Genomic DNA, 27,967 nt, shown 5'->3' with positions numbered 1-27,967 from the left:
AAGGAGGAGCGGGCCTGGCGGCCGCTGCCTCCCCAAAACGGGCGATACCACCCAGGCGGGGAGGAAAGGGCCTGGTGACTGCGGGGCTGCTGCACCACCCGGGGGCGGGGTGCGGAGCGGGCCTGCCGGCTCCCTGGGGCGGGGCGAGAAGGGCGGAGCGTGGGGCGGACGGAACCACCGGGGCGGGGTGGGGAGGTAACGGGACGGGCGCGACCATGGCGCGGTGAGGGAGCGGGGGTGGGGATCGGTCCGGGGGAGGCCTGGGACCGCTGGCTTGTGTGCCGTCTCGGACGCCCCCCCTTTCGCTGCCGCCGCCGCCGCCCCGGGCATGTCGTCCAACTGCACCAGCACCACGGCGGTGGCGGTGGCGCCGCTCAGCGCTAGCAAGACCAAGACCAAGAAGAAGCATTTCGTGTGCCAGAAAGTGAAGCTATTTCGGGCCAGCGAGCCGATCCTCAGCGTCCTGATGTGGGGGGTGAACCACACGGTAACCAGCTCCCCGGCGCGCGCCCCTCCGAGCGCGGCCCCGCGCGTGCTCACGCCCCCCGCAGTCCCGGGCCTTTGCCCGGCGGGCCCCGCCAGTGACGCCTGCAACCCCTTGGCAAGCCAGTTGCACGCCCACCCCACCCTTGCACGCCGTCCCGGCCGGGTGTGCCTCCCCGCGCGCCACGCGAGGCCTGGTGTCACCGTCGGTGGTATGCCGTCGCGTCGTTCCCTCCTCTCCAGTCCCTCAAGCTTCCTGCGTCTGGCTTCGAGCAGCTCCTGGAGCGCAGAGGGAAGGCCTGGGTGGGGTGGAATGGCTTTCATCCCTTCTTCCTCTCTTCTCGCCTCACCCCGTTTGTTGCATTTGTTTTCCCCCATGTTCCTTATAATTGGCTGCCTAGCTCACTGTCCAGTTGACAGGGCAGGTGGCACTGGCCTGCCTGAGTATTCCTCTATTTCTGGTCGTTTGGTTGGTGTGACTGCTCAGAGTTTCCCCATCCTCCAGACCTCCTGGCCACTGACTGGAAATCCTCCTTGGGTTTCCTTTTTTCCTTCTTGAACGAGATGTATCAACTGAAGAAGCACAGGCTTCCTTGGACCACAGACACTTTACCAGGGTCTTCCTGGGTTAGGGAGAAGGGAGAATGTAACCATTTGAGAGAAGGTGAGGCCTGCTTATGAGGACCACTCATAGTAGAAATGATGTGTCTTCCTGAATACTGTGGTGTTCTTGTCAAAGATGTTGACTTCTCAGTTACTGAGCTTTCTACTGTATGGTCATGAGGATGTGATAATGGACAGTGATTAAGGTGAGAGAGAGGTTTCCTGGATCCTTGGGGTGTTTTGAGATTGGCCAACAGCTCCTGTTAGGAAGTTGGAGCCCCGCACAGTGTTTGATCTGGAGGACTTCGTTTGTGTCCTGTTTGTTTGGGATCTTCTTTCTCTTCCAGCCACTTGCTCCTTGCGTTCTGACCATTTCATTGAGTCCCTACACCGGAAATGAGAAGAGGAAGTAAGAGGACCTGAAATGCCAGCTTCACCAACTAAAAGTTTGGAATGAGAAAAATGAAGCTAATGGCTTGAGTTTCCCGTGAATATCAGTTCTTTAGGCTCCCTGACTTTTCTGAGCACTTGAAATTGCCCACAAGACCAAATGATGACAAAGGGGCGCAGGGCCAGCAGGACTTTTTGCTTTGCTTTTCTAGAAGAGCCTCTGGCTGGAGATTGATGAACCATAGTCTGAGCCGGGGTTTTAGATCCTTACTGCTAATACAGAAGTGCACATGGGGGTCTTGGGCAGGTTACTGTTTTCAGTAACCCCACTGAGGTGGACATCCTGGCCAGGGTAGGGAGAACCGCTGGTTTAATGCCTAGACTTCTGGGAGCTGCTTTGATTCAGTAGTCCAGCAGCATTTGTTGCCACTGCTTCCTGCTGCCTCAGGGGTCATCTGACAACATTGCAAGGGAAACTGGGTCATCAAAATGTGAACCCTGTGTCCCTGCCTTGAAATCAATCCTTGATTTTGTTGTGCAGCTTGTTTCTCACTAGAAAGCATCCTGTCTGTATGGAGAATTGGTAGAGGTCTGAGAGTCAGGAATGTTACAGCTAGTCGTAAGGGACTTCGGGCCCCTTATTTTATACGTGAAGAAATGGAGGCCCTGGATGGAGGATTAGGTCGCCTGTGGTTACAACAAAAGACGCAGCTCGTTGTCCAGTACTGTGGGCTGTGTTGGCCGATGGTGGTGCTTGAATAGGAGGTCTCGTTTTCTTTGCCTCCTTTTCCTTGTCCTGCCTCTCATCCAAGTGCCAGGACAGATGGGAATTATGGTCTTGTTAGAGAACCTGAATGTTACGGTCAGGAGTGTGTGCCTGTGCCTGCCAGTTCCCAGGAGTGTATGTGGTGCTTGGTTTTCTGATAGGCAATGAGTCTCTGGCAGATGAAGAGGCATCTGTGATTCCTAGTCACCCTCTAGTTTTGCTAACTTTAAGAAAGTTTGTTTGAGAGCTAGCTGGGAAGGCATTGACTTTAAGCAAGACCCAAGCCTCTGGACATAATGAGCGAACACCTCAGGGGGAGATGCACTGGGCACCACTGCCCTGGACAGGCCGAGCTTTGGAGCTCAGTTAGTCAAAAGTTTTCTTGCTTTCGCTTAGCCTGCAATAAGGTCTAGGACTTCGTGGGTCCCCTTGGGAAATGGAGCATCTCCCCAGAAGACTATAAAATCTTGCAGTTCTCAAGGGGGTCAGGACCACATTGTTTTGGTGGATTGATGGCCTTTCTTGGAGGTCACCTTCCTTCAGAAGCCCATCGTTGCAACTTTTTGCAGTCTAAGTTTTCAGATACCACCTTTTCTTTGATTCTTTAGTTTCTCACCCATTTAAGCATTTAGGCTGTGAGGGTCTATGGTTGATGGTATATGAGACATGAAGGATGGATATGTCTTTATCTGTAGTACAAGTCAGTTACATACTCTCTCATGAGGTGGTTGGTTTACTTCTGGGTGGAAAAAGAGGCCTTTGAACTCAGTGTTGTAACAGGAGCTCCTCTTGTGGACAAGAGATGCAGCCCCTGGACTTTGCAGAGGAAGACTGTGTAGGAAACAGGGAGAAAAAAATCAGAAGACTTTGGATCTGTCAGGAGAGAACTAATAGAGAGAGAAAACCAGAGTTTTAGTGAATGAAATACAGCCCAGAGGGTCTGGAGTTAGGGAAGAGGTGGCTTGGGAGAGGGGTGTGGAGACCAGAGGAGGCAGACCTGGCTTGATAACCTGTTGGCCATTTTAGGAACCGGGTATGTATGAAGCCTCATCCCAGTGATTAGAAGGAATAGGGGAAGTTGATGGTAACTATGTTTAACTATTTGGAAAGCTGCCTGACTGGTTCTTCAAAGTGACTGCACCATTTTACATTTCCACCCGCAGTGTGTGTGGGTTCCAATTTCTCCACATCCTGTCAACACTTGTTATTGTCTGTCTTTTTCATTACAGCCACCCTAGTGGATTTGAAATGGTATCTCATTGTGATTTTGATTTGCATTTCCCAGATAGCTAACAACATTGAACATCTTTTCATGTGCTTATTGGGCCAGTTGTATATTTTCACTGGAGACATATCTATTAAGATCCTTTGCCAATTACTTTTTGCCCATTTTTAAATTGGGCTATTTGTCTTTTTATTATTAACTTGTAAGAGTTCTTTATATATTGTAGATACAAGTCCCTTAGCAGATACATGATTTGCAAATATTTTATCCCATTCTTTGGGTTATCTTTTTTACTTTCTTTTTAAATTAATTAATTAATTCATTTTTGGCTGTGTTGGGTCTTTGTTGCTGTGCGTGGGCTTTCTCTAGTTGCAGCGAGCAGGAGCTACTCTTTGTTGCAGTGCATGGGCTTCTCATTGCAGTGGCTTCTCCTGCTGTGGAGCATGGGCTCTAGGCACGTGGGCTTCAGTAGTTGCAGTGTGCAGGCTCAGTAGCTGTGGCTCGCGGGCTCTAGAGCACAGGCTCAGTAGTTGTGGCGCACGGGCTTAGTTGCTCCGCGGCATGTGGGATCCTCCCGGACCAGGGCTTGAACCTGTGTTGCCTGCATTGGCAGGCGGATTCTTAACCACTGCGCCACCAGGGAAGCCCTTTTTTACTTTCTTGATGGTATCTTTTGAAGCTCAAGTTTTTAATTTTGATAAAGTCCAATTTATCTATTTTCCTCTGGTTGTTTGTACTTTTGGTGTCATATCAAAGAAGGGTTTGCTTAACCCAAGATCGTGAAGATTTACTCCTATATTTTCTTCTAAGAAAAACTCAGCGTTTTCTAAGAAAAACTCTTTTAGTTTTAGCTCTTACATTTAGATCTGTAATCCATTTTGAGTTAATTTTTGTGAATGGTGTGAGGAACAGATTTATTCTTAAGTCTGCTCAGTTCTCTCCCACATTCTACCCCCATTCTGTCCACACATTTTCTTTGCCTAATGCAGACCCAGAACCTCCTTTCCCTGCCTTTTTCTCTTTTCCTGCTACTTTAAAAATCTTTAGTAAATAGGGGCTTCCCTGGCAGTCCAGTGGTTAAGACTCCGCGCTTCCAATGCAGGGGGCATGGGTTTGATCCCTGGGAGCTAAGATCCCATGTGCCGTGCAGCGTGGCCAAAAAAAAATCTTTAGTAAATATTCCTGCTCTAGTGAAGCCTTTGGATGAATTTGTCCTTCAGCACACCTTCCCACCTCACAGAGAACACTGGGGACTCAAACAGGAAAAGAAAAACCAAGGTGTAAAAAGGAGGAATAAACCCAGGGGTGGATTTGTTGGCACCTGTGGCTCTCTGTTCTTGCCCCTTTCCTTTCTGGAGTTTCACATCTCGCTTGGACCTCCTTGGTCTCGGGAATGTGTTCCCCAACACGTCATGTTTTCTGATGGTGGCAGGTAACAAATGATTGTCAGTGGTGGCCAGCCCATTGATGAGCCACCCACAGAACCCTGGGACATGTCAGGAAGCCTGCATGCCCAACGCGCGCCTCCTGGGTAGCAACCCCTATGAAGGTCGCAGAGGGAAGTGGAGGCTTCTGGAATCAGCAGTTCACCGGACTAGAACTAGTGACTGAATTCTCATGTCCAGTAGGATCAGCACAGGGTAAACCCTCTGCTTCTAAGTTGTTTCTCACTCAGCTTGTTTAGCCTCCTCATTATTTATGCTGATGGCTCATAGAGTTAATCTTGTGGATAATCCAAAAACCACTTACATGATGTGAGATACAACAGATTTACCATCCTAATATGTTCTGTTTATCGTGCTACTCCAATGAGTTTGCATTCCGCAAGTGCACTTCTGCTGAAGGTGAAGGAGGTTGGCCGAGAAATGTGCTAGATAGTAAAGGAAAGGCACGTCTTCCCGAAACATTGCTTTAGTCACAACCTTTCATGCTTCAAAGCTTTTGGTCACTCTCCTTTATTCTCCTCTCCCTGGCATTTAAGACTCTTTACATTCTGGTCATAGCCTCAGTAGCTAACCTTAATCATCTTTCCCATCTTCCAGGCCATGAACCTTAGGCATGGTCACAGCAGCTTTGCTATCTCTTTTTCTTTTTATCCTAGTGTTAGCCATCTTTCAGTCCCCCTTTTCTAGCCATCCATCCCTCCAACCAACATTTATTGTATAACTAATTGTGCCAGCCATTCTGCTAGGGACATAAAAATGGGTAAGGTAGTCTTCCTTCTAGGGGCTCACAGTCTAGTGGAGAAATGAAACATGTAAGCAAACAATAACCCAGGCGAATGTGATATTTACGATATAAAGATGCACATGGGAATGAGTAACTAGTTCAACCTGGGGAAGACAGGGAAGCTTTCACAGAAGTGTTAATTTAGTGAGATCTTGGCTGATTCTGTTAGCTTTATTCAAGCTTCTTCTAGTCTTGCTGCCATAGTCTACTACCTGAACTATTGTAATAGCCCCGTAAATGGTCTTGCTGCTTCTTACCTTTGCCCTGTCCAATCCTTACTTGATTTTGATTTCAGAATTACCTTCCTGTATCACCCATCTGATCATGTGAATTCCCAGACTTAAACCTGAGAGGACTTAAACCTGAGAGGACTTCCCATTGCCTGCAGAGTTAAGTCCAAATTTATCATATAGTGGACAAACTAAGTTCAAATTCAGGCTATGTCCCTTAGTATAGCTTTGGAGTAGTAATTTTTCTCTCTGAGATTCATTTTCCTTTTCTATAAAATGAGCATAACACTTTCCTTGCAGATTATTAGGACAGAGGAAGGGAATGGAAAACACTACCTTAGCCAGGGTAGCTGCCCATAAGAAGGATTGCACAGCACAGTGTAACAGAGCCCAGGTTTTGGCACCAGCAGACCTGGGAGCAAATCCTGACTCTACACATATTGTCTGTGTGACCTTGAGCGAGGTGCCTTGAACCTTTTGCAAAAGGCAAAATCAGATTAATAATAATTAATGTGACCATTCAATATTAGAAATATAGAATAGGATATATATGTGAGATATATGATATATATAATAATATAAAGCACTGGCCACTTACAGACATTCCATAAATAGAAGCAGCTGTTATTTACTAATATTGATAATATGTGAGGCTGCTCACCTGTCTTTCCTGTACTGTCTCCCTCCACTACTTATTACCTCTGTCCTACCCTGCCACTCTCCCCCCGCCCGCCTACCTAAAACGGGCAGTATACTTTTACAGCTCTGAGGCTTGTTTCTGACTGTTCCCACAGCTGGGATTCCCTTCCTCGGGTTTTGTGTTTTGTTCCTTTTTTTTTTTGGAGAACTACCCTCGTAGGCCTTTCTCACGGGTATTTCTCTATAGCTTCCTCTAGCCACCAGCTCTCCCATGCCCAGGCAGAATCAGTCATTTCTTAAGCTACTTTTCCGTCTACCTTTATTCATAACTCTATAGCACTCATCACGTTGTATTTGTTATTTGTTATCTGTCTTCCCAGGTAAACAGAGACCATATCTTTTCATTTTTGTATCCCCAGCTTCTGGCACATAGTAAGGCTACACTGAGCCTTACTATGTGTAAGTTACTACTTACTATGTGTGAGTAGAAGTTAACTGAATAGAAGTTTGGCAGAGTCTGAGCCAGATCAGGAAAGACCTTAATTGCTAGGCTGAAGGAGTTAAAACTTTACCCTGAGGTTGGTGAGGAGCCGTGGAAGATTTTTAGCCAGGGTGTAACGTGATCTTGTTGTGGGTTCTTCCAGTGTCAAGTGCTCTTGGCAATACCAGGAGGGGCATTAGGTTCCGTTTCTAGCCTGAGGTGTAAGGGCTGGGCGTCTGACTCTGACCATATTAACCTCACCCTCCTCTGACATGGCTGTTCTGTTCACCGTCCCTGTGTTCTCACTTACTTAAATGCTCCTTGACTTCCAGATTTACTGTATCATAGGTTTGTGTCATCTCCCGGATAAAAGGATAAGCCTCCCACTTTTGTGTGCACAGTGCACACAACGCTTCCCTTGCTGCACACCCCCTTCTCCCTAACATAAAATGAAGCATGTAGTAGGTATTTCGGTAAGTGCTTGTTCAACTGAAATTGAATAGAACTCTCTGGGGATGTAAAATTTAGCACAACTAAAAAAAAGAAAAAATAGTACAGCTGATCCCTAGAGTGAATCATCTGCATGTGGCCCAGTGGAAATGAGGGTGAGTCTACGTAGTTCAGCTTATGGATTGTTCAGCAATATATTATCTGTTAGAAATTCCTATAGTCAAGAATAGAGATGAATTGAGAACTAAAAACTGACCAGCTTACAACTATTCAAACTATGCTGCACTTAGAATTACACAGAGAATTAACGAATGGAACATCCCTGAATAGCTCTTATTAGAATAATTCATCCTGGCTAAGGGGCAATTGACCCCTCGCAAGCAAGTGTTTTAGTCTTTCCTAGTTCTCCCAGTAACAAGCCCTGGCCATGGCATAGAGTCTGGATTTTAGACTAACCCAAATCAATCAGTAGCAGATACTAGAACCTTTTGGTATAAAACCATATTCTTTGAGCCAGTGTTATGTTCTTTCTAGCATGGTGGAATAAGCTAGAAAAGGCAGAACTTAACTTTTTAAAACTCTCAGAGCCAGGCTTAATATGCCAGGAAAAAGGAAGTGGGACAGCTACAATGAATTGTTTCTATTGGCAGAAAAATGATGCGAAATGGTTTCCTCTCTAGTCGCTCACTAAACAACCAGCTTGCCCTGTGAGCACCCCCTGGAATGGTAACTGGCAGAACTTTTTTTCTGTGGCTGTTGAGCCAGTGGTGGGCATCTCAGACCTGGATGCTGGGAATTTTAAGTGTACGATTTGAGGACTTTCGACAAAATGATGTACTCATGTAGTCATCATCCTAAACAACATATAGAACGTTTCTAATAGCCTAGAATTGCGCCTCTTACGTCCCTTTATAATCATCCACACCCCTCACAACCCAGGCAGCCTCTTACTGGATTTCTGTCACCATAGATTATAGAATTTCATATAAATGGAATCATACACGCTGTACTTTTACGTTTATGCCAGTCAGTTATGCCAGCAGTTTATTGTCTCTGCCCCACTGCCAACTTACACTGCTACCCTACGGCCCCTCCCCATACACATACGCTCCTATGCCTTCCTTCATTTCCCTGTGAGTAAATTGAGTTTTTCACCAGTTCTAGGAAGGTATGGTTTCCCCAGCCCAGTTACTACATTAACTTGAACTTCCTCCATCCTCTGACATTTCTAAATAAAAAAGGTTTGGAACATGAAAGGAGCAGCAAATTACACGGTATTTCCCCCCATTTATGCTCCTGGAGGAGTCCTAATGACTAGGTTATTCCCTCACTGCCACATGGGGCCTCATTGAGATAATAGGATTTGCAACGAAAGTATCCAGGAGACACAAGACTGTGCTCCCCCTGCTCCCTATCCATTAAGTCGGGACTAAGGTTTCCTCTCTAAATCCTGAATGCATTAGTGGCAACTGGGTTGAGGGTCAAATGTCAAATACTCTGCTGTGATGGGAGAGGACATCTGCGGCTAATTAGACCACTAATTGGCTAAACTGGGGATGGGGAAGGGCAGGAGCTGCCCTCTCAGCTCTGCACCAATGGGAAGCCAGTTCCCTGTGCAGCCTCCAGCTCCCTGAAGGGGGGATGAAGGACAATGAGAAGGTTTGTTTGCAGTGGGGGCAAGGCACCCTCCCGCATCTCCCCCAGTTCAGCACAAGAGAGGACACGGCTTTAGGGCCTGGCCCTGCTTTAATTAGGAGAGTAAGAACGAGCCAGTGGCCAGATGTCTACCTCTTCTGCTCACTTTAAATTTAATCCTTTACTTTGGAGATAAGAGTTACATACCCACATAAACCCATCCAGCTTTTTTCTTGCCCCAGGCTGATTTCTTGAGTGATCCCCAATTGTAATGAAGATGTTCAAAGCCCTCAATTAATACTCACATAGGTTGGGTGATATTTATTCATAGATCCATGTATTATTGCATTTGATAAATACATATATAGTACCTGCCATATGCAAATCGTGGTGCCAAGTACCATGTGTGGAGCCTCCAAGGTCAATTAGATGATCTTTGCTTACAAAGATCAGTGATAGGATCTTGCCTAGCTTATAGTCAAGCAGGCTTGTGAGGTTTGTAAGCATTAACTGCAACGTGAGGGAGGCTGTGAGATGGCCAAAGGATGGATACAAACAATGCTTCAGGAATCCCGAGATAGGAAAGAACATTTATGGTCTAGAGAATCATGGAAAGCTTCATAGGGGAGGTGCCTTTTGAGCTGGACCTTATCAGGTGGAGAGAATTTCAGTAGGTAGAGATGAAGTTGGGAACTTATTTGAAGAAAAGAACAGAAATAAAGACAAGGAGGGGGGCTTCCCTGGTGGCGCAGTGGTTGAGAGTCCGCCTGCCGATGCAGGGGACACCGGTTCATGCCCCGGTCTGGGAAAATCCCACATGCCACGGAGCGGCTGGGCCCGTGAGCCATGGCCGCTGAGCCTGCGCGTCTGGAGCCTGTGCTCCGCAGTGGGAGAGGCCACAACAGTGAGAGGCCCGAGTACCGCCAAAGAAAAAAAAAAAAAAAAAAAGACAAGGAGGGAATCCATGGACATGTGTTTGGTGAGATGGTGGCATCCACGGTGTAGCATATTTTCTCTCTGAGGCAGGTGCCTTGGCTGAGAACCTCACTTTCCCCTTGCTTTGCAGATCAATGAGCTGAGCAATGTCCCTGTCCCTGTCATGCTAATGCCAGATGACTTCAAAGCATACAGCAAGATCAAGGTGGACAATCATCTCTTCAATAAGTAAGTTGCCTGCTGAGTGGGCTCAGGTTTTGTGGCAGTTCCTTCCCTCAAGGCAGAGAGCTTCCCAAACCTCACCGTGGTGAGGACAGGCAAGCACCTAGCAGGGTGTGACAGCAACACCTGGCTCACAGAGCTGAAAAACTGGCTGGGAAAATGCATTCGTTATGTGCCTCTCCCCCTTGTGCCGTCCTGTCATCTCAGTCCTTTATCAGCCTACCTCCAGTGTCCCTCAGGGCTTGTGGCTCAGCCCAGAGTGATTCATCTAGGGCCAGTTTAGTTAACAGTGAGCTGCTCGGGAGCTGAGGTATCTAGTACGAGGCTGACAGCAGTGGCCCTATCTTGATCTTAGTCTGAGGCAAGAAGCTGCCAGGCATGTTCCTGGCCTGGGATGCAGCCAAGCTTCTTTCTTTCCAACTAGCGTGTGAACAACAGGCTGAGCATGGTGCCCAGGGGCGCTATCTAAAATCATTCTTCCCATTTTTGCTCATTGTGGCTTCTTGGATTAACACTGGTGTCTTTGTCTCGGACTTTGATGGCGCAGCTGCCTCACCTGGCACAGTTTGGGGCTTGCTGTAAGCCCTTTAGAGGCCTTGCTTTTTCATCCTCCTGTGGGTCACCCAAGGAAATATTTGCAGCTCACACTCTCTTCCTTTCTGCATTTGAATCCTGGTTCCACTCTCCATTGTCTCACTGTCTCCACCACCTCACCAGCTGGGCTCTGTCACCCCACCATTCCCAGACTGTTAGCCCAGAGGAGAAGCTTGATTTGAAAAAATCCATTAGTGGCCTCTCTCTGCCATAGTAAGTAATAACATCATATTCTAGAAGCTGTCTGTCTTCATAGCTGCTACTTGCTAAGTGGCCACCTGTATAGAAGAAAAACTGTTTCTCCTCTACTCTCACATCACTACTCACTTCTAATACCAAATGTGTGTGTTTCCCACACATCAAGCAATTCTGTAGGACACTAACTAGGTGTCCTACAATTCAGTTCAGTTCTGACACTCTCGACCTGGAGTTAGCATCAGGTCTCACAGGTTAAGGGCTGAGTCCCACAGGACTGCCCCTCCACCCCGCTTCGGACCCCAGTCTCCAGTCCAGGTTGTCACCTGTGCTTCTGACCAATTTGCTGTAGCTCAGAGGTTCCCATGACCCTCCCCCTTGGGTTGGATTAATTTGCTTGAGTAGCTCACAGAACTCAGGAAGACAGTTTACATACTAGATTACCGGTTTTTTATAAAAGGATACAACTCAGGAACAGCCAGATGGAAGAGAGGCATAGGGCAAGGTATGTGGGAAGGGGCAGGGAGCTTCCATGCCCTCTCCAGGCACACCACCTGCCCCAAACCTCCACGTGTTCACCAACCTGGAAGCTCTCGAACCCTGTCCTTTTGGATTTTTATGGGGACTTTTTTATGACAGCGTGATTGATTAAGTCGCTGGCCACTGGCGACTGATTCAGCCTCTAGCCCCTCTCCCCTCCCTGGAAGTCAGGGATATGGGACTGAAAGTTCCAACCCTCTAGTCCTGGTTGGCTCCCCTGGCAAAGAGCACCCATCCTTAGAGGCTTAACAAAAGTCACCTCGTTAACATAAATTCAGGTGTGATTGAAGGGGGTTTGTTACAGATAACAAGACACCTTTATTACTCTTACCACTTAGGAAATTCCAAAGATTTTAGGAGCTCTGTGCCAGAAACAAGGACAAAGACTAAATATATATTTGTTATTATATCCAGTATCACACCACCTAAGGAAAGAGAGGCAGTGCTACCCTGTGAGGCAGGAAAGGGGATTGTTCTGTGCCAGAGATCCGGGCTCAGGTGTGGCCATTATTGTACCAGGGTCCATGGTGTCCACCACATTGACATCTTGGCCTAAAGTGGACATCCAGTATCTTTATTTGTTTTTTCATCTTTCTTGATTCCTTTTGTCTTTTCAACAACTGTTTACATGCTAGTTATAAGACTGCAGTGCTGTTTACTAGAAGATCAGGCCCCTGCCTTCATGAGAGGCCACTGCTTTTTATTTCCTTGAAGTCTACCATCCTGGAGTAGTCAGAGGGACATATTTCTTTTTTTTTCCCCTCAGTTTTATTGAGATATAGTTGACATACAGCACTGTGTAAGTTTAAGGTGTCCAGCATAATGATTTGACTCACATACGTCATGAAATGATTGTCACAGTAAGTTTAGTGAATAGCCATCCTCTCATATAGACACAGAATTAAAGAAATAGAAAAAAAATTGTTTTCCTTGTGATGAGAACAGAGGGCCATGTTTCTGAAAGGGAGTTCCCAAGCAGGTTGACTGTTGTCAAGATGGAGGATTTGGAGGAGGCATCCCTTCAAGGTGATCTCCTTCCTCCTGGGAGTCTGTGGATTGACTAAGGAGTGGGGAGGACGTAGACTGCTGCCAGCAGCCAGCAAACGAGGCTTCATGGAAAGATGGGATCCCAGTCAGTTGACTGAGGACCTCTTCAATCTAAAGCACCCTCTCCTTCCATCCCAGTGGAAGCCAAGGGCAGGACTTGCTGGGTGTAACCATCTTCAGGATGTATTGATAGGAGCATCTCCAGAGGAGGGGGGTCCTTTGATGAGAAAAGCCTTTCCCTTTAGCAGTCAGACTGACATTTACCTCACAGCAGCTCTTCACATGCGGCCACCTACCTGCAGCAAGTACAGCACTTGTGAAGTAGGGCCAACACTCAGTCTCACTTCTCTGCAGGTAAGGGTTTTTTTCCCTTTAATGTAAATTTTATTGAAAGATAGCATGTACTCAGAAAAAGTACACAAATCATAAGAATACAGCTAGATTAATTTTTACAAAGTCTATACAAGGAATGTGAGGTTTTTAAACTTTTACATGCTCAGAATCACCTGGAGTGTGTGTTAAAAATGCAGATTTCTAGACTGACCTCGAGAATGCTGAGGGCTTAGCAGCCTACATTTTCAGTGCTGCAGATTGTTCCGATCCAGGTGACCTGTGGACCACACTTTGAGAAGTCCTGGTGTATGAGTTAGAGGAATAAGAAGTTCACAAGAACATGTCTCTGCTTTTCCCCAGAGAGAACCTCCCCAGCCGCTTTAAGTTTAAGGAGTACTGCCCCATGGTGTTCCGAAATCTCCGGGAGAGGTTTGGGATTGATGATCAGGATTACCAGGTATGGGGTGTCTTTGCAAAATCGTAGGGGTTAGGGAGTGGAGGGGGGTCAGGAAGCCACAGGACAAGTAGGGAACCAAACGTGTCTACTGTTCTTGTGCTGCGTCTTCCTGTCATGTCTCACTCCAGCCCAGGCAGTCTTTCTCCAGTGTTGGTGGGCTCTTGGAGGAGTGAGGGCCTTAGAAGTGCTTCTCATGATGCCTCACAGGCTCAGGCTCCTCTCCCTGGGAGGGAGCACAGTGGGAGGGAGAGGGGTCTACGGAAGCTGCTTCATTTTAGTCTGACATTCCCAGTCTAGGCTGAAGAACCCTTCTCCTTCGTAGTTTGACTTAAAAGAGAGAATTATTGCCAGCGGGAGATGAGGCCTCTTAAAGCTGATAAGACAGATTATAAAAGGAAGACTTCAAGGGTAGTGTAACTTCTTGCCAGGTATGAGTGCCACCTCCTAAACTCCCCTGTCCTAACGTTGGGAGGGGGGCTAGGCATGGCAGGGCAGCTGCCCCCTTCGGGGGGTGATCATGTCACAGAGGCCTTTGGCCTATTGGGAGGAATCAGTCCCAATATCAGGGACATTCTAGTCTGACTCATTGTCTGGGGCTTCTGTTACTTCTCCACCCAGCACCTTCCTTGGACTTCCTCCCCTGGCAGACAGCCTGGTGGTGAAGGTGGGAGAATTTTCCACTTCACTTGTGCAGCAGTGAGAAATACAGCTGATTTTCAGTTGTCTGTTGGGGGAAAAAAGGAGAGTACAGCCTAGTGAAATCTAAAATGCATGCTCACATCTTGTAAGATGCTGTCATTCCTCCCATCCCGCTCCCAGGAAGTCTTTCACAGAGTAGATCATGAGAAGCAGGGTCTCCTTCTCCTCTGTCCTCCATCCAGGGGGCCTCCTGAAGAGGAGGGTGAGGGAACGTGAGAGGAGGAAGAGATGCCAGAGACTTGCACAGTCAGGACCAGCCGTGTCCAGGAGGTGCTGGGAGGGCCTCCAGCCCCTCCTATTGGGACCAGACCCTGAACTAAGTCATGCCCTGATGGGAGCATGAGGTTTTTGGAAAACTTCTTGCCATTATTGGCAAGGTTGCTCGGGTATCTTCCTTCCATGGTGGCTCTTTCCCTTCCCCTTGGCCATCTAGCCACATCCTGTATTTTTTCTCTAATAGACTTTTGGGCAAATAATGGTGCTCAAGACTGAAATAGGGGCAGGGAAGATGGTGTTCAGGGAGGGGACTCTCTGCTCTTAGACTACCAGTGACTTAAAGAGACAGGAAATGCTGCCTGGAAATGAGGCAGGGGTAGAATTATGCTTGTCAACCCTCTGTCTTGTGACCTCCCGAAGGTCTTTTCCCAGCATCTGCTCGGTGAACACATCTCTTTGGTTGACTCACACCTTCCCCTACTCCCTCCCCGCTTGAGGCTTCTCCTGCCTTCTGATCCTAATGGGAATGGGCCTCCGAGAAGGAGCAGGGACAGAGCTAGAAAAGCTCCCCGGATCTGCCTCGTAGCTCTGCAAAGACAAACAGGAGTCTGAGGTCAGGGGAGAGGTGTTGGGCAGAGTGGTGAGGACCAGCTTCCTGCTTTGGGAAAGGTTTTCCAGCATGAGGGTACATACAGGAGATAAAGATGACTGTGTCCACTCCTCCTTTATGCTTGACTTCTTGAATATTTCCTAAGCTTTGTCTTCGTCACCCCCAAGAGACTGGGACAATCATCTCATGTTGCAGGTGAGGAAACTCAAGAGTAGAGAAGTTCCGTGGCTCACCCAAGGTCCTATTACACGTGAGCATCAGGATTAGAGCCGAGGCCCCTAACATCTGAGGCCGAGTTTTAGTTTTTAGAGCAAGTTCTCTAGGATCAGAATGAAAAGAAATATTTCCGTCAGTCCTCTTCCCATCCCAGTCAAGGATTAGGAGCAGGTGGTAAGGAACAACCCTTGTCTCTCTTATGGAAGACTTTTTGGGAAAGATGTGAATTTCCCATGAGAAATGGGGTGGGTAAGGTCCCATCTGTCTCAGTGTTGTTGGCCTTAGAGCAGTCTGACCCGTAAGAGAAGACTCAGAATACAAGTCAGAATCTTCATTCCCCTCCCAAGACCAGCTTTTGTCTTGGTCCATCAGAATTCAGTGACGCGCAGCGCCCCCATCAACAGCGACAGCCAGGGCCGGTGCGGCACACGTTTTCTCACCACCTATGACCGGCGCTTTGTGATCAAGACTGTGTCAAGTGAGGATGTGGCTGAGATGCACAACATCTTAAAGAAATACCACCAGGTATGGTGAGTCAAGAGCCTCAACAGCAGAGGATGGGTTGGTGGAAGAGGGAGAGGAGCCCCCGGTAGAGCTTCTTGGGGAGGGCTTGGTCCTCTTTGGTAATGGCAGGTACCTCCTGATAACCAAGCACTTGCCCTCCCCCGGGGCCGTGTTTCTGTGAGGTGAAATGCCTACTTGAGAAAAAGAGAAAAGAAATGAAGGCACGTTATGGATGCAGGCCCAGTTGAACAGCTGTGTCTCGTCAGAGTTGGAAAGTTTTCACACTCTGGCACCTGCCTCATTTCTTCTAAAAGAGGTCCTGTCGGCTCAGCAGGGCTGCTGCTTTTCCCGCTCCCATTCTCCTCTCATCTGGAACTTGCCCATGAGAAAGGCAGGGAGTGCCTGTCCGAAGCCTGCCTGGGTCTTCAGGGAAAGCTGGCTTCTCCCTGGCCACCTGAGAGGTGGTGAAAGGGACTTCTGGTGTTTCGGGAGTTACAGCAGAAAACCCCGGGGCCTGGCATGGGCGAGAGCTTTGGGTACGAAGCCATTCAGTTTTCCCAGGCGACCCCATCACAGCCCTGCCTCTGCATCCTCTCTCTGCCCTTTGGCTTTCCCATTTCAGGCTGGCAGAGAAGATGCAAGTCCTAGATCAGTGATTTTCCTGCAGAATCCCAATCGGATGAAACCAAAGGGGCTCTGCACTGCCTGCTCAGCCTCTCCCTCTGCCTTGCCGGTTAGGGGTGGTGGCGGCTGTTACCTGTTGTAAGTCTGAGGAACCCCCATGACTTCACAGAATCCAGTTTGGAAACCACTGGTCTAGAGGCTAGAATCCCAGGGAGCATGTTAGCCCAGGAAGAGCCCCGTCCATCCTGGCACCTTCACCTGTTCCTTCCCTGCCTTCCTTTCTAGTTCATAGTGGAGTGTCACGGCAATACCCTTCTGCCACAGTTCCTGGGCATGTACCGCCTGACTGTGGACGGCGTAGAAACCTACATGGTGGTCACCAGGAATGTGTTCAGCCATCGGCTCACTGTACACCGCAAGTATGACCTCAAGGTAAGGGGCCCTGTGTTTCCCAGCTCTGTGGCCTCCCTCTCCCTGAGGCTTGGAGGGGCCACGACTCCAACTTCCACATAATGGGAAAGCCGGAGTGTATGTTTTCGCATGGGCAAGTGGCTCTGGAGTTGATGTGCCTAATTCTTAGGAGCCAAAGGCTGTCTCAAGTCCAGGTGACAGTGACAAGAGGTTATTGAAGCCCCCAATGTACCATATTTATGTAACAATTGATGTTTTTCCACCCCTGTCAGGGGGATGTGCGCACAGAGGGCAGCAGTACGGGGACAGGCTGTGCAGACGCAGGCACCCTGGCAGCTGTCCAAGCCCCATGGACTGACAGCACAAGCACATTTCTAGACACGGACAGAAACACACGTGTGCCTGTGAACCACAGCACTCCGTTGTTCTTGAACCTGGCTTCCTGACTCCTGTCTCCTCACACCACTCTCCCTCTCTCTGCTGCGGCTGCACTGGTTTCCTTTCCGTTCCTGCAGTGCCCGTGCTCTCCGCCTCCCCAGATCTCACATAGGCTGCCTGTGATCTTTTCTCTCCCTGCCCTTTTCTCCACCTCCACCTTCCCCCACCTAATTACGTCCTACTTAGCCTTCCGAGCTCGGCTCAAAATCAGTTCTTCTAGGAAGCAGGCTTTGGCCACCGCCCTTCCCCAGTCTGGACCCTGCCCCTGTACTACATGCTCTCAGAGTCCTGCCTTCTCCCCTGTACCACTGAGCACCATTGGAATTAATGGATTAATTAATCGTGTAACTCCTGCTTACTGTCTGTCTCCCCTGTTAGAAGGAGAGTTCCTTAAGGGCAGCGACTGAGTCCCTCCATTCAGCCCGATATTCTGAGCATGTGTCTGGTATATAGTCAGAGCTCTGTAAGCGGTCTGTGACAGAGGAAGTGAACAAGTTGCTGCCTCCTGGCCCCTCTAGGAGTCTAACCAGCCTACTTGAGTTCACCTGCTGCCTCTCCCTAAAGACCGGTGCATGTTTTTTCGATCAACGGAATTTGCCTCAGCTGGACTCCTCCTGATGGCTCTTATCCTTTCAGGGTTCTACTGTTGCCAGAGAAGCGAGTGACAAGGAGAAGGTATGCTGGGGCCTGTGCTGATCACTTGTGGAATGGGTCGCTGGGAATCAAAAACACCTTCTGTTGGCCATCCTGTCCCTTCCTCTGCTGCCGCCCCAGCCTAGTTCCCAGACATGCGGTCTGTTGATGTGAAATGCTGTGTCACTGAGCTTGTGTCTGTCCTCATCCTTGGCCTAGGCCTTGGCCTCCAGCCTTTTCCGTTGCCCTTGCTGGGTTCTTCGTAGTCCTGGGGGGCTAGCAGTTTCCATCTCAGGCCAGCCTGAATCCGTGGGTGGCTGGCTGCTTGAGCTCTGAGGTAGTCTCAGGGCTCAGCAGGAAGTCCTTTGGTCAGTCCTCATTGTCTGACTCGTGCTACATGTTTGCCATCCCTGCCTGCCCGAAGCTGGGACTGTAGGCCCCTGGACTGAGCTATTGATTTGGCAGCTTGGCCACCTTTGTGCTGAGGATCCTTCCCTTTCCTGTACCATTGCCCCCAGCAGAGGACTCCTTGGGGTGAACAAATCAGGCCACCAGCCTAACACTGCTATTGCTCTCTCAGGCCAAGGACTTGCCAACCTTCAAAGACAATGACTTCCTCAATGAAGGGCAGAAGTTGCACGTGGGAGAAGAGAGTAAAAAGAACTTCCTGGAAAAACTGAAACGGGATGTAGAGGTATATATTTACCCTCGTTTTTACTTTGGTTAAACAGGACCTCCTCTTGTCCCCAGAGCAGAAACCTCTTTAATCTTAAGAAAAATTGAATTCACCACTTCCCAGGAGTGTAGACAAGAGGAAGGGTGGTGATTTGAGCCATGTAGGTAGTTATTTGCATCTAAAGCTAGTGCAAATGTACATTCCATTTGGGGGGACACAATTTGTGCCAGTGGAACGTGTGTAACTCGGTTTGGAGTGCTTTCCCTCATCTCTTCTCTAGTCTGTTCCAACCCCTCTTCAAGCTTCCTTTCTGGTGGTGTCCCCGTAGTGGAGGGGGCATCCAGCTGTCAGAGTGACAGGAAACCAGCTGTTAAGATCTGCCAACCGTGCCTTTCTCTGGCTCTGATTCTGCACTTACCTAGCAGCATTCTGGTTGGAACAGGACTTCCTGTGGAGAAGTTCCTTTGGGGAGGACAGGTGGTAAATAATGAATGTGATATCTGATAATTCAGTGTCTCCTATTTTTTTTTTTTTAATATTTATTTGGCTGTGCCAGTTCTTAGTTGCGGCACGCGGAGCTTCATTGCTGCGTACGGGATCTTTAGTTGCGGCATGTGGGATCTAGTTCCTTGACCGGGGATAGAAACCGGGTCCCCTGCATCGGGAGCACAGAGTCTTAGCCACTGGACTGCCAGGGAAGTCCCAGTGTCTCCTATTTTAATCAGTTGGGAGCCTGTTCATTAAAACCAAATTCTATAAACTTCAGCAAATGTTTTATTTTTTTTATTGTGGTAAAATATGCATAACATAAAATTTACTATCTTAACCATTTTGAAGTTGAGTGGCATTAAGTACATTGACATGGTTGTGCAAGCATCCCCACCATCCATCTCCAGAACTTTTTCATCTTCTCAAACGAGAACTCTGTACCCAAGAAACACTAATTCCCCATTCCCCCTTCTCCCTTGCCCCTGGCAACCACCATTCTACTTTGTGTCTCTGTGAAATTGACGGCTCTAGGAATCTCATATAAGTAGATCATACAGTGTTTGTCCTTCGTGTCTGGCTTATTTTCACTTACCGTAATGTCTTCAAGGATCATCCATGTTGTGCTATGTGTCAGAATGTCCTTCCTTTTTGAGGCTGAGTAATATTCCATTGTATGAATATACTACATTTTGTTTACCTGTTCATCCATTGATGGACACTTGGTCACTAGTTAAGGTTAACTAATTAATCTAGTTTCTAGTCTCCAGAGAAACAGAATGGGGTGTAGAGAGATAGGTAGATGTTTATTGTAAGGAACTGGCTCACATAATTATGGAGGTTGACACGTCCCAAGATCTGCAGTTGACCAGCTAGAGACCCAGGAGACCTGATGGTGTAGCTTTAGTCCAGAGGCCAGCAGGCTTGAGACCCAGGAAGAACTGATGTTTCAGTCTGCATCTGAAGGCAGGAAAAAACTGATGTCCCAGCTCAGAGGCAGTTAGGCAGGAGGAGTTCCCTTTTACTCACAGGAGAGTCAGCCTTTTCATTCTTCTCAGCCCTTCGACTGATTGGACGAGGCCCACCTACTTTAGGGAGAGCAGTCTGCTTTACTCAATTTACCAATTCAAATGTTAAGCTCATCCATAAACACCCTCACAGACATATCCAGAATAATATTCGACCCAATTTCTGGGCACCCAGTAGCCCAGTCAAGTTGACACATAAAATCAACCCTCACACTTGGATTGCTTCATTGTGAATAATGCTCCTGCGAACATGGGTTTAACAGACTTATTTTTGTTAGTAAGCTTTACCTTAACCACCCCCTACTACGTTTGTGCTTTTATTCTGACATTTGGTTTGTCCAGAGTCTTTCTCCTCCTTTTCCTCCTTTTCTCCCTACTCTGCCTTCAAGAAGAATTTAAGGCAGTTAACACAATTCATTTGTTTTCACTTGCATGTTACTTTATAAATGTTTGCAGATGGACGGGAGGGGGTGCGGCTCACAGAGTCTCTCTTTTCTGGGACACTGGTCCCTTCTCCTTCGGCCTTCAGAGGGCATTGTCCAGAGGTGCTTGCAATGGTGCCCCTCACCTTTCTTTCCTGAGGAGATTCTGCTGATCTCCTACCACTGGGGCTTCTTATGCTTATTTAGTTGTCTTCTGGGCCTGTGCATAGAGCCCCTCTGGTCCTATTATGATTCTCCGTCTAGTCAGTCAGACAGTTTCCTGCAGTGCTGCAGGTTCATTTGTGACCATGGCAGGATGCCTGGCACATGGCTGATGGTGGCTGCTGGCTAGTTCACAGAGGACTTGGACCAGTGGCTGTGGCGTCACATTAGTTAAACTGGAATGCCAGTTGGCCATTTCCATCCTGTATCATTCCCACGCTCTTTGTTCTTCTCCAAGTCATTGAGTCCTGGCTCAGGAGACTTAGATCCCATCCTGCTCCCAGCACTTGTTATATGGATGAGAAATGCGCAGTGCAGCGTTCCATTCTTTCTTTCCTCCACCTCACCCCACCTCACCTCACCTCACCTCACCTCACCTCACCTCACCTCACCTCACCTCACCTCACCTCACCTCACCTCACCTCTTGATCCCAGACAGAATCGGCTCTTCCCTCTTCCTGCAGTGCTCCTTCTACTTTTACTCCCACAGCCTCTGCCTGCCTGACTGCTCTTCATTCATTGGGTCAGGCTCAACTCCTTTCCTCAGGGAGGCCCTCTCCCCTCTGCCGTCGACTCCCACAGCTCCTCGCCCTTGTGGAGTGACTGTCTTCTCCGTTAGATAGTGAGCTCGTTGAGGGCAGAGGCTCTGATGTCTTATTCTCTGCTGTATTTCAGAATGGGAGAATTAAGTTGAAAGGAATGCCTTTTCTCTCCTTTCCAGATGCCACTTTGCCTCTCCAGATGTCCCTGTAACCTCTTCCTTCCCTCTCTCCTCCCCCCACGCCCCTAGTTCCTGGCCCAGCTGAAGATCATGGACTACAGCCTGCTGGTGGGCATCCACGATGTGGACCGGGCAGAGCAGGAGGAGATGGAGGTGGAGGAGCGGGCGGAGGATGAGGAGTGTGAGCACGACGGGGCGGGGGGCAGCCTGCTCTGCTCCTACGGCACACCTCCGGACAGCCCTGGCAACCTCCTCAGCTTTCCCCGGTTCTTTGGTCCTGGGGAATTTGATCCCTCTGTTGATGTCTATGCCATGAAAAGCCATGAAAGTAAGTAGGCACCTCTGCCTGCCTGCCCTGCCCCCAGCCCTCATCCTACCCGCCCTCCCCCTCTTCAGTGGGCCTCCATCTTAGTAACTGCTGACTTTGGCCCCTTTCTGCCTCCATCCTGGGTCACCAGCAGTAACGCTGTCTTCTGGGGCGCTGGGGTCCTTCTCTGTCAGGCCTTCCTTCACCTCTTTGCTTGTCCTGGATAGCTGAGGCCTGGTTTGGCTCTGGTTCATGGGATGGACAAAGCCTCCTAAACGGTGTCACGTCAACCCCACAGGGTGGCTGTGAAGATCACATAAGATAAGAGCTATGAAAGCTTCTAAGAAGAACTCCATGGGTCATTCCTTTCCTCACATTCAAAGTGATAGGGATGAATCTGGGTGTCGTATCTGGAGGGTTATGGACCCAGCTGCTTTCTGCTCTTCTCCCTGCTCTTCCTCCTTTCCTGCTTCCCCTCCCGCTTCAGGTGCCCCCAAGAAGGAGGTTTACTTCATGGCCATCATCGATATCCTCACGCCGTACGATGCTAAGAAGAAAGCTGCACATGCTGCCAAAACAGTGAAACACGGGGTGAGTCCTTCGTGTCTCCATCCGGGCCCGGGGGTGGGGCCTCAGACCCCCGGGGTGAGTCCTTCGAGTCTCCATCCGGGCCTGGGGGTGGGGCCTCAGACCCCCAGGGAGGCCTCCTGCTCGAAGGGGATGCTCTCGTGGCCCCTTCTCCCAGGACAGGGACCAGGAAGAGCAGCCCGCCTGGTTGCCTTGTGTTCTTTCTCCGCCATCTACGTCCCATCCCCTCCCTGCAGCTGGCTGATATGCCCAACTTGCTTTGTTCTCTGGCTCCTTCCCCCAGGGCTGCTGGGCCTGTCATGCATCTTGTTGACCGCCAGTAATAGCCTTGTTTACATGCCCACACTGCTCGCCAGAGGCCTGTTTCCGCATGGGCTTCAAGCTACTGTTCTCTAAACAGGGGCCCCCCAGAGCTCTGGGGCCCCTCTGCCGTCTCCCCATTGTCTTGTTCCTGCTTCAGTGGGAGCAGCCCTGGGATTGTGAATCAGAGGAGCGGGGCCAGGGCACTTCTGAGACATGGGAACCATTTCTCAAGGTGGCCTGCCCAGTTGGGGGCGGGGGGCAGTATTCAACTCTAACGTGGAGCCAGAGGCTCCTGAATACCCAGGCCCCTCCTAGGTACAGCCTCCTGATTAGGGCCTCTGTGTATTACAGGCGGGAGCGGAGATCTCAACTGTGAACCCTGAGCAGTACTCCAAACGCTTCAACGAGTTCATGTCCAACATCCTGACGTAGTTACCCTCTACCTTCAGCCAGAGCCAGAGTGCTGGATGTGGGGTCGGGGATTGGAAGAGGGAGAGGGTGTTATTTGGGCTGGATGGGAGGGTGGGGAGCAGAGTGGCGGGTAGGGGAGGGCTTTAGCAATGCGACTGCAGCCTGTGACACTGGAAGAGACTAGCTGGAGAGGAGGGGATGTGCTGTGTGTGCGCGTGCTCACAGGATGTAACCTCACCTGCTTACCCTTGATTTCCCCCCCATTTGACCCAGGTTAAAAAGGGGTTTCCTTTTTGTTACCCTGTAACTTTTTAAGATACCTTGGGGCTAGAGATGACTTTGTGGGTTTATTTGGGTTTTGTTTCTGAAATTTCGTTGCTCCAGATTTGCTATTTATAACGATGTATGTCATCACCCTATCCACCCTCCCCATCCCTGACCTGCTCTCACTTCCCTTCGATTAGAGAAGCACCCATAGACCCAGCGAAGGGTCCTCTCAGAGCAAAGCGCTCTGGTGCCACAGGAGAGGAGGTTAGACGCCTCTGCCCTCCCTGCTGCATTTGATCTTGTCGAGGTTAACTTTTAACTTCATGGAGTATTGTGCACAGCTTCCTCCACTTTTTCAGCCTCAGCTCCAAGTGAAATGTTACATGATTCCTCCATCTAAGTGCTGTTCTTCCCGAAGGAACACTCCAGATCAACATCAGGCATCTTGGATCAGAATCAAAGATCTCAGAGGGGAGTGAGTTCATCCTCATGGGATGGTAAGGGGTCGGGGGCTGCTGGGCTCTTGGACAGCTGGTTCTCAGAGAACCCCATGATCACCACCCAAGCTCCTGGGCTCTCTCGGCTCCTGGAGTTCAGATGTCTTCTCTGTAAAGCCTCCCACTGAGTCAAGAGGAACTAGAAAGCACCTTTGGCTATAACAGGACCCTCGTGCTTATTAAACGGTTATTTCCCCTTGGGAAAGCCCAGCAAAGCTGATGAGTATCGAATGAGGTCCTATGCCCTCCATCCATTTACTTCCTTCTGACCTTCTCCCAGGCACTCTCATTTGTAGGTGAGCTTTTAGTTGGGGGCAGATCTCCATGTGCCTGGGGTGCTCCTTGCAGAGATACCTCTTCAACCCCCAGGGCTGCCATGTAGGTAATCTGCCTCCCTGTGGTTTGTCACCTGGATGGTTGTGGCCAGCAGGGAGTGGTGCCCCCCACCTTGGAGCGTGGCACCCAAGCCTGAGGTTGCTTCTGAGCCACTTGAGGATCTGACCTGGGAAATCCAATTTGGAGGCTTGATGTGCGATTCAACCTGGCCCCAACCTTGGATCTGGTTTTCCTCGATGGCCCCCCAGACTTTTCGCAGATCTGCCACCCGCAAGCCTCCTCAGGAGTGGCATCCTGCAGCTTCCTTCAGGATCTCTACCCACCTTCTGAGCCGGCTACCTAAGCCTCAGAATTGTGTCCTTCTGCGATGCCGTCAGAGCAGTCTGGTCTGGCTAGGAGAGAAGACAGCCCTGTGTTGGGGGAGGTACATTCCTGCGTCTTCTCACCATCTCACCAGGAACTGGGGTCTTGGGATGAGACACGGTAAAACCTGTAGATAACTCCGCAAATGGAAGGAAAGTGTGTGGAACCATTTTGAATGAATGGATTGGTTTCCTTGGCTCCCTGCAAACCTGGCCAGGCTCAGCTTCTGGAGCAGGAACAAGCACCATCTCTGTGCCCAACCCACGGTATTTAGGTCAGGGAGGAATGGAGACCGCATTCTTGGACTCTACTGGGGCTGTTGGAACCCTTCTGGAAGAGGCAGACAGGGGCCAAACAACTGCCCTGGCCCCAGGAAGGGGCTGTAGGTAGCTCTGAACGTCAGCAGCAAGACCGCGAAGTGACCGGAAGAACTTGGAACCAAGTGGCTCGTGGAGAAAACAAATTTGACTTAGGAAGGGATTAGTAGGAATAATGTTTGGACTTGATTTCCCCACCTCCTAATCAAGAATGAAAGTTTGGATCTGCTCCTAGGCGAGCCCAGCATCTCCCAAGCTTTTCAGGCTGTCCTCTTGCAGCCTCCACAACCTTGGGCTCCCTCGGCTTCCTGCATTTGGTCTGCTGATCATGTCGCCATCATGTGTACGAAAAGTGTAACCAGTTGTGTTCAGTTGAAGGTGAGCTACCAGGTATCTAACTTCTTTAACATCGAGTTTTTGTGGGCTTTTGTTTTTGTTTTGTATATTGTTTACATTTTGAGAGGTAGCATTCTGTTTTAAATGCTCTTTTTGTTTTTCTAACAGTATTGTTGACTGGGTCAAAACATTTAAGCTGTGGTTTGGTGGATTTTAAATTTTGTTTAAAGCTCATTCTCTGTGCTATCTTCAAAACCTTGGGTGTGGTCCTTTAGCTCCTTTGGCATTCAAATGTTTGAAAGCTATTTATCTGGTTTTATACAAGTTCTTTCTCTTCTTTTTGTAACGATGAAGATGTTAAATTTGGTTTGCAGTCTGAATGTAGAGAAAGTGAAGTGATCCCCAAACCTTTGTGTTTTTTCTCCAAGTCCCACCATGCCCTCTCTGGGCAGGTGTCTGAGGGGAAGTGACTACCCTCACCATCACTCTTTGGAGCCATGAAGAAAAACTGAATGGTCTTACGGCATCCCGGAATAATTTGGTCTCCCAAGAACAAAGGCATAAGAATAGAATGTGGCTGACTGGGTGAGGCCTGGATGGGGACAGGGCAGGATTTTTCTCCATTCTCTCCCTCTGCCATTTAACCAGTCACAGCTTCTCCCGCCCTGCCCCTCTTCTGAAAGTCTATGGCTGAGAAAACTCTAGTCTCCCAGGTCTCCCCACCAAAGTAAGGGGTTCTCTGAAAACGCCACCTAGACCACTAGAAGGCGGCCTTTGGCCCTTGTTCCTATTAATGAACCACTGAGTCTTTGTCCCCTAGTGCAAGCTCATTCCCTGTGCCCTGCAGTTTGGGGGTTATGGGGCAGGCTAGGAAGCCAGCAGTTCCAGAAGCACAGCCTGAGGCAATGCTCGATGTCTCCTTATCTAGCTCAGGGGTTACTGGTCTGTGGGATGTGCTATGAGTCGCCCCTGTGGCTGCTCTCAGTGGCACTCCCTAGGTTCCCTCCACAGGCAGCTCGTCATCCCTTCTCCCTCTTCCTACTTCTGTTTCTCTTGCCTGTGCTTTAGGCCTCAAACAGGTACCCTGGTAGCGCTCAGGGCTTGGGACTACATACTCCTGCCCTACCGACTTTCCCCTCTTCACAGTCTGCCAGGGCCTGCCCCAGGGAGGTGGACCAAAGACCCAGGACTTTTCTCAGTAGCCAGTCCCACCCTCCTAATTGTCTTTTTACCAATTCAGGTTGGGAGAGAAGAAATTTCAGCAATCCCCAGCATTTGGGCTACTCAAGTGTTAGGGGCCAGAAGGGACAGTGTGTTTAAAACAACCCTTAGGAAGCTCTGGCCTTAGACCTGTGGCTCCCCCAGTACCAGAGACCTCACTTTTTTCTGGCAGAAATGTGGGGAGGAGGCTCCAGCCTGAGCACAGGAATCAAAGGGAAAACATTCAAACTGCCCCCAAATCTACCAGCCATCTGCAGGCGGCTTTGTGACACAGCCCTGGCCTTCTTCTGAAACGTGCCACTTATGAAGAGTGTCTCCAGAGGGACGAGGAGAATCGGCTGTCCCCGGCGGGCAATCCTTTGGAGGCTGGGGAGGAAACTTCCAGAGGAGCCCCTTCCCCTTACTCAGAGCCATTTTGGGAGGAAGTGGGAACCAACAACCTTTGGGGGAAGGCCTGGTGCGGCTCAGCACACCCAAGCATCAGGTCGGGTCATTGTAATAAAAAAATGTGAATGAAGTTTAGATTCAGCTTTTGGGGGAGCAGGATAAACGACCACCCCACCATATGCGTGTGACTTCTCAATTTCCCACTGCAATTTCCATTTTTTTTAAATAGGAATTTTCAACCCCCTGTGCTTGTCTAATGTCTGCTCGGAACAGTTCGAGACCCTGTTACTGTTTTAAGATGCATGCATGTTAAGGTGAATCTCCAACCCGAGGAAAAAAATAAAATTCAAAAAAGGTTTGTGTACACACCTGTTATGTATGAGTCCTTCGGAAATAAGCCTTTTATCTATCTTTTTCATAATTAAAAGGTTTTGGTCCCAGTTTTAGGGGCTGCTTGGGCTAAATCAGGGTATGGCTTGAGTTTGGGGAAAGAACAGTCAATGACTTTGGTCACCCACTCTCAGATGCAGTTAATAAGCAATGGTTAAGAGCACAGGCACCGGACCATCTGCCTGTCAGCTGCCATTACCACACTCGCTGAGGAATGGACCAACAGCCCCTCACTTCTCCAGCCGCGTAGAACCAACACTTGCTGGGAGCCACACACCCGCCACACCTGTCCTAGCTCTCCCTTGACTAGCTATGTTGCTGACTTAACAAGTCACCTCTATGTGCCTCCGGTTCTCCATCTAAACGTTTAGCTTAAAATCTAGTGGTTCTCGGGCTTCCCTGGTGGCGCAGTGGTTGAGAATCTGCCTGCCAATGCAGGGGACACGGGTTCGAGCCCTGGTCTGGGAAGATCCCACATGCCGCGGAGCAACTAGGCCCGTGAGCCACAACTACCGAGCCTATGCGTCTGGAGCCTGTGCTCCGCAACAAGAGAGGCCCGCGCACCACGTTGAGTGACCCCCGCTCGCCGCAACTAGAGAAAGCCCTCGCACAGAAACGAAGACCCAACACAGCCAAAAAAAAAAGAAATCTAGTGGTTCTCAAAGTGTGGTCCTGGACCAGCACCTGGGAATCATAAATTCTTAGGGCCTTCTGCAGCTCTGAATCAGAAACTGTGCTTTAACACAGTGACCCCCAACCTTTTTGGCACCAGGGATTAAAGACAATTTTTCCACAGATGGTTGTGGGGGATGGTTCAGGCGGTAACACGAGCGATGGGGAGCGGCAGATGAAGCTTCGCTCGCTCGCCCGCTGGTCCGAGGCC

General features: G+C 49.2%; 1 protein-coding gene across 1 annotated transcript; it reads left to right on the top strand.

The window, feature by feature from the left end:
* The first annotated feature begins 216 nt into the window (after window positions 1-216).
* Window positions 217-27,058, top strand: PIP4K2B (phosphatidylinositol-5-phosphate 4-kinase type 2 beta). The gene is made up of 10 exons (XM_033848412.2): window positions 217-487; window positions 10,198-10,295; window positions 13,359-13,455; window positions 15,569-15,721; window positions 16,610-16,756; window positions 17,810-17,848; window positions 18,387-18,500; window positions 21,431-21,689; window positions 22,156-22,259; window positions 22,911-27,058. The coding sequence occupies exons 1-10, from the start codon at window positions 329-331 to the stop codon at window positions 22,989-22,991; spliced, it is 1,251 nt and encodes a 416-aa protein (XP_033704303.1). The 5' UTR covers window positions 217-328; the 3' UTR covers window positions 22,992-27,058.
* The last annotated feature ends 909 nt before the right edge of the window (window positions 27,059-27,967 follow it).

This window comes from Tursiops truncatus, chromosome 20, assembly GCF_011762595.2.
Source record: "Tursiops truncatus isolate mTurTru1 chromosome 20, mTurTru1.mat.Y, whole genome shotgun sequence".
Taxonomy (NCBI): Eukaryota; Metazoa; Chordata; class Mammalia; order Artiodactyla; family Delphinidae; genus Tursiops; species Tursiops truncatus.
Note: the sequence above shows the minus strand (reverse complement) of the source record. Positions and strands in the feature narration are given on the sequence as shown.

Coding starts and splice junctions, on each gene's coding strand:
- PIP4K2B (XM_033848412.2), top strand. CDS start 329: ATGTCGTCCAACTGCACCAGCACCACGGCGGTGGCGGTGGCGCCGCTC. Junction 15,722..16,609: donor TCTTAAAGAAATACCACCAG/GTATGGTGAGTC, acceptor CTTCCTTTCTAG/TTCATAGTGGAGTGTCACGG. Junction 17,849..18,386: donor AAGCGAGTGACAAGGAGAAG/GTATGCTGGGGC, acceptor TTGCTCTCTCAG/GCCAAGGACTTGCCAACCTT.